We start from the raw sequence: 6,789 nt of genomic DNA, 5'->3' as shown, positions 1-6,789 counted from the left end.
CCCTGAGCCATTAAACCAGCCTTAGAACTGCCTGCCTCTGATTTCTTCTTCCATAAGAAAACATAAATCCCCATTGTTTAGACCAGATCTTACTCCTACTCTGCAGCTGAAAGCGTGATGGAACACAGCTGATCACCTGTAATATTCAAAGCTCCCTGTAAAGTCTGACATCAGGTGTCCCTGAACCCGAAGTCCCTATCCTTTCCACTCTGCAACACTACCTTCTCTCATGCTGATGGTTCACCTATCACCACAGCATACCACTGCTTACTCACATATCCCTCCCTGCTACCGTCTTCACCCACTCTCCCCTGTGAACTCCACTATCTTGTCTAAGATACCTGGGCTTGAATCATGGCTCTCGCTTCTTGACCTCAGGCAAGTCACATAACTTCTCTAAGTCCCCATTAAGCTCAACAAAAATGACCGATGCTGTCATTATGACTGCCATTCCCACTTGTATTAGCATCACCACTGATGACAGGCTAGAGCCAAAAGAGGACCTCAGAGTCATCTGGAAGAACAGGAAAAATTCTACAGAAGAAGGCTACTATGACCACAGCTAAGATGGTCGTTTTTCAAAGCAATGGTCAGGCCAAAGAACAGGTGCTGACAAAGCCCTCAGCTAGCGGGGTCCATTTCCGATGCCAAGAGGTCAACCTTTCCTCTGAACACCATCACTGTAAGCTCGTCTAACTGGTGACATGCTGGAAGGAAGGCCTAACACATGAGATGACAGCTTCTGACAATATTCCACTTCAACACTACAAGGAGCCATGCCTTTCTCAAACCTGCTCCCCAATGAAGATTTTACAGCAGGGCGGAGGTGGAGCCACTTTTATTTGTCTTTTCAGAGATTGTGACAACATGGTGAGAAGAGCATGTCTCTCCCCCAGCGTAAATATTTTATGAATGCCTTTTTGTAAACCTTCCCGTCACAGTGAATTACTCTCCAGAGCAATTGCCTGCTCCACTGTAGCTGGTGGCCATTTGAGCCCCCAAATAATTCCATAATTGGATTTGCTGGGGAAAATGTAAAACAGAATGAATCTAATTCAGGCATTATCAAGAGTGAATGAGAAGAGCCCAGCCATGTATTTCTTTCCTGTACTTGATATGACTAATAACTCAGATTAATCAATTTCCCTGAGGGTAAGAAGGAGAGGATGCAGGATCGGGAACAGAAAGAGAGGGCAACAGAGAGACAGAGAGAATATGAATGAGAATGGAACGATTTTGCATACCTTGCAAACTGCAGCATACACCACACTGTGGAAAGACATCCTTCTAGGCTGATGCTACGATGGGCTAGAGAGGAGTGAGACCTGGACAAGGGACCCAAGGACTTTGGTGCTGCCACTGAGTGTATCCTTCTAGAACTCACTTCTCTCATTTCTAAAAATGGGAATGGCACTAGCATCCCAGCCCTTTGCAGAGCTTTGCAATGTTAATAACTAACAATGTCATATAAAACACAACAAAACAAATAACGCTGGTAACAATGAAGAGAACCACCATTCACTGAACAAGGCACCATGCAAGTCCCTGTCCATGACGCTGCCTTGTTGGATCTCACAATGACCCTGTTTTAGAAGACACTTAAGATTGGGAGCCACGGGGTGATGAACAGAAGAGCTGGGATCCACACCCAGGTCAGTCCGACTCCCCAACCCAGGCTTCTCCAAGTGCACAAAGCTGCTCTCAAGACACATTCTTCATGGAACAAGGATACATTCTTTGGAGCAATAAGGAAAGATGTTCAAAACACACCAGCGGTTCAATGAAAAAAGGGACACAATAATGGATATAAAGTACTCTACCTTTTGGGTAAATGAAGGAGAGAACAAGAATACATATTTGTATTTGCATTAAAAAAAAACACTAAGGATACAGAGGAAAACTAACAAAAGTAGGAAAGAAGGGAGAATAGGATTAATAGGTACAGAATGGAGGTATGAATTTTCGAAGCATGTGAATGTCATATGTATGGAAACTCTTCATGGAAGAACATTTCATTCAGAGCTAACCCTCGTTATGCAGGGATATTGGCATGCAAGCAATTGACTAGAATGCTAAAATGCTAACGCTTTTACAACCCATTATTGACATAAAACAAAATACTGTATTGTTTTATTTTAAAATATATACCTATTTCTCTACAGCTACCAAAGTTAAATGAGAAGGTAACCACAACTCAGGATGCCTGGGGCTGGCAGACTTCTTCAATGACTGGGAAATTAACATTTATCAATGTTACCTGCTTCATGCCAGGGTCTGTGGGGGCACTGAAGTTAGCTCACTTAATTCCCATCACAACAGGAAAAAATGGGAATTATCACCATTTTATAGATAAATTACTATAAGTGAGGGTTAGCAAGATTAAGTGATAACCTGCAGATAAGCAGCCAAGCCAGGATTTGAACTGAAGTCTTTTCGGCCCCAAGTTAAAAGCTCTTTCCGGTACACACAGAACGATTATCCAGGCAAAGGCGTCAGAAAGGAAGCACTTGCAGGCTTGCAATGCCCTTTGGGAAGGTCCTTCCTTACCTTGATCAAATTCAGACCCTTGCCGTTCCAGCTGTCTCCGTAGTTTCTCATTTGTTTTAATAGATTCTTCTAAACGGTTTCTCAAACTCCGAATTTCTTGTATAAGTTCCATTAGTAAGTCTACAGGAAGAAGAGCATTTTTAATTTAAAGTCAGAAGCCCCAACAAATTGAATAATTTATAGATTATGCAATGATCCTGCAATTCTGAGTACTGCTGCACATATCAACATAGTCAGCAACTGGCAATTCTTCCCCGGGCATGGGGTGCCTAGCTATTGCCCACAGCCCACAGAGTTCTGTAATGATTCTCTGCAGCCCTCCTTGAGGAAGATATTTTACATCACATGGAAAAATTATATTCCATACAATTTTAATGCTAACTCTAATGCAGCCCTTTATTCTTCTAAATATCAAATATTAATTTAAATGCTTCCGTATGGTGAAACTAACAGATCACTTTCAAGTCTGCTTGAACTGCCCAAGTTGATTAAACTACCTTCATAATGAGTCCAGATATTTTTTAGACTAATTCTTTGAAAGGATTATATTGCCCATTTATCACTTCCTAATTTAAGACTTAAAAACAAGCAAAACAATAACCCCATGCTGGTGAGAATAGTTACGAAGGGTGCTCTCCAGAGTACATCCTGGTAGTGTGAATGTAAGTGGGAAAGACTTTTGGAAACTATTTTTATCATTAGCCTTGGAAAAGGTTCCTTTCCAGTATCTTTCACCAAGTAATTCTACTTCTAGGAATCTAGAGATCACCAGAGGTGCTGACAGCCATTGCCAGAATATATGGAAGCGTTCACCTTGGCACTATATGTAACAGGAAGAACTGAAAATAACTCAAATTACAAATAAACTGTATTACATCCATTATGAGGCAGTGTTAGATGGCCATTAAAATTATACTATGAAGACTATATCATATCATGGAAAAAAACAGATACAAAATGGGTTATCAGCATAATCATAACTCTACTAAAAAATTAGCAAACAGGAAAGACACATTTATACAAAAGAAGGAAATACACCTACATATTAACAGAGGTTGCGTTTGTGTGGTAGATTCTAGGTTTTGCAAAGCTTCTATATTACATCTTAATATGATGTTTAATAATATATAAGAATGTAACACTTCCAAATTTTCTAAAATGGCATATATTGTTTTTTTCAGCCTCTGCCACATCTCACTTTAACAAAGAAAGGAGGAAGCACAGTTCCAATCTGGAGGTAGCTTTCTAGAATCAGTGTTAGAAGCACAATCACATTAAGTATCCAAAAGCAAAACTAATGTCTTTAATTTATCAATTAGGGCACACTCAGTATGTCTCAGTAATGTTTGCTTTAAAACATTATACTGATGTTATGACCCAGTTTTAATTCCTCCAAAATGACTTTCATTTAAAAGTAGCACAATATTACAGATCTTTTCCTAATTAAATAGTAATTCTGCCATGAATTTGAATGTTTATGAGATGACTTAATTCCCAGACCTTCAGCTATCGCCTCTTAATGCCAGAAGTGTGGCAAGTCACTTGGTAGAATGTTTAAGCCCCTCACTGCCGCCCCGCACCGAAGGACCCTGTCTGCAGTAAATTCCTGGCACATTACAGCCCTGCACCTCGGGTTCCTGCCTGGCTGCCCTGCAAATCTTCCAGCAGCCAGTCGGGTCGGAGGGAGTCAGGAACTTATCTGTTCTGACTGCAGCCCTCCTTGCTGGTTTATCCACATCACACTGTCAGCTCCTGGGGTAATAATGCTCAGCAGCCATCGGTACAAGTCATTCTCGACTGAGTCTAGTCAGGAGATGCAATCATAACTTGGGCTTGAGGAGACATTCTCAGTTGAATTGGACACCACTTATTAATTATGCAGCCCTAACTGAAGAGAAGGAAATGCTATACTCGACTTTACAAAATGGGAGAAAAATACTGTCCCCCTTACAGCAATATTCTTCTGACAAATGCTTTTTAAAACCATAAATCCTGTAAGAAGCGACCACCAAAAACAATGTGGGAACCTTTGCCTAGTACTTCCATTTCATAGAATCTAGGTTAAGAAAATGCCCCAAAAGAAAGGGAAAGCTTCATGTTCAAGGCTATTCCCTGCAGCACTGTTCACAACTGTGAAATTTTTTAAATGACTTAAATGTTCAACAATAGGAACATAAGGAAAACTGCAGTTCAGCCATTCAAACAGACTCTTCTAAAGCCACTAAAAATGATGTTATGTAACAACATGCCAGAAAACTTATGATATAATGTTAAGTGAGAAAAGGAAAGACACTAAATTTTCTCTCTATTTAGATTATAAACATGACGAAAGGAAAAAACAGATGCTGAGACCAAAAGGCTTAAGAGCAGCTAACTGAAAAAGCTAAGAGTGGGTTTATTAGGATGGCTTCAGGGAGCACTACCAGGAAAGTGCCTGGTAATCCACTAGGGGGTGATAAGCCCAAGGTCATGGATACTTGGAGGAGTAAGAAATAGAAGAGATGCCTAAGAGGTTCCATATTGGAAAGAAACTACGGTTGGGGTGGCAGACAGGGTGCAAGGTAGAAAAAAAGAGGGTTGTAGGGGGGACTTGGTGATGGGGGAGTCTAGTAAACATAATGTTCCTCAAAAAAAAAAAAAGAGGGGCAGGCAAGAGGAAGCAGAGGGAAGAGCCCTGGATATTAGAAAAAACTGGTTTTAAAGAAGAGGGACCTCAAATATTCCAATTTGAAGTTATCTGTCTTGCTGCTCTGTAACCCCCACACTACTCCAGTTCCTCAAACCCTCAATCAAGTCTGTTCTTCCCACAAAGGCCTTGTGGGAGTGGTCTCGGGGGTTCCTGGAAAGGGACTGGATTTCATGCCAGACTGATACAGTGCAGGAGGAGGTGGCACTAGGGATAGGGGAGTAATTCACGGTCTGACCTCAATTAGGAGAAGGCAGATAAAAGAGCCAGAAATACCAGTGAGAAACCAAGTACACAGAAACTCACAGAAATCAGAGGGATACAGCCAGCAAGCCACAGAGAGCAAACCTCGATGACTGGCTAGTAGAGGACACCAGCTGATAACCCGAGTGACATCAAACGTGCACTTCATGCCACATCCATTCATTTACGTATACTGTTAAGGCTGCTTTCTGCCGCAACAGTAGGACTAAGTAACTGCAACAATGACTATATGCTCCCCAAAGCCTAAAATATTTACTACCTTGCCTTTGACAGGAAGTTTGCTAATCCCTGGCCTAGCTGTTCTGGTCTATACTATCCCTTGAGCTTCTGAGATCCACTGAATTATAAACACTAAGCCCCAACTAATACCCCAATGGAAGGTAGTCAAGAAGAAGTAAAGGGAGGCTCACGGGCAGATGAGGCCTTGGCAGGCTGATTCTGCCAGAAGAGCCCATGGCTTCAAGTCAGAGGCAGGACAAGAGGTGGAACCAACAAGCCAAAGTCACACTGAAGAGAAACATGGCAAATTTACAGAATCACCAAATATCCGAACAGGAGGCTAGGTACACCTATGTCATTTAAAGCTAAGGTCTTCAAAATTACACTGCCTTCGGAGGAGTTTTAAAGAGACAATAGGCAGTTAACCAGCCTGGGAACTGATACAGAACTCGGTGCTTTTCCAGTCCGCTGCTGTTAGGAGAGCAGGGAAATGGCAAGTCATATAACAAGTCATCACTGAGATATAAAAATGACTTCTCCCCACTTATCAATGCTTTCAACAACCACAGCTTTCCCCTGTGACAAATGATCCTCCGAATGGCCAGCTTTGACCCCCCAGGATCTCCTTTAATCAGACAGATACGCAAATGTCACCACACTCTGCTTACTAAGGCAAGACAGTGAACTATTGTTCAGACCAGGTAACCTTGGCTACATTTAAAATGCTCAGGAAAGCTTTGCTTACCTTGAGAGAATTTGTTCACCATAATCAAACTCTTCTCAGTCTCGCTGTCTTGTTTCTGGTCTTGGGAGAAGAGGGAGGACTTTTCGGACATTGCACAGTCGGACAATGCACGAGAGGCTGAAGGCTCAGGAGATTCAGGGAGAACATGTTGGGAGGTTAAGTTGTCTTCCTCAGCCCTTAGCCAGTAGGATTGAAAGAGAAATCATTTTATACACCAAGGTCCCAAGCCAGGACCATGACTTAAGGACACTTAAGATTACTTGGTCCCTTATGATTTCCCAGCATTTGCAACTCTGGAGGCTTTTTGTTCCTAGAGCATCTTTCAGCA

At 41.9% G+C, this 6,789-nt stretch overlaps 1 protein-coding gene across 4 annotated transcripts in view; it reads right to left on the bottom strand.

Annotated features, from left to right (window-relative positions):
- The window catches only part of CDK5RAP2 (CDK5 regulatory subunit associated protein 2), a 173,887-nt gene that overhangs the window by 25,715 nt on the left and 141,383 nt on the right, over nucleotides 1-6,789 (bottom strand). For all 4 annotated transcript variants that reach the window (XM_073225524.1, XM_037022238.2, XM_037022236.2 and 1 more), the window contains 2 exons: nucleotides 6,462-6,637; nucleotides 2,548-2,667 (listed from right to left, as the gene is read on the bottom strand). In XM_073225524.1, the coding sequence (XP_073081625.1) occupies nucleotides 2,548-2,667; nucleotides 6,462-6,637 (296 nt within the window). The remainder of the gene's footprint in view (nucleotides 1-2,547; nucleotides 2,668-6,461; nucleotides 6,638-6,789) is intronic.

Source organism: Manis javanica, chromosome 2 (genome assembly GCF_040802235.1).
Source record: "Manis javanica isolate MJ-LG chromosome 2, MJ_LKY, whole genome shotgun sequence".
NCBI classification, from domain to species: Eukaryota; Metazoa; Chordata; class Mammalia; order Pholidota; family Manidae; genus Manis; species Manis javanica.
Note: the sequence above shows the minus strand (reverse complement) of the source record. Positions and strands in the feature narration are given on the sequence as shown.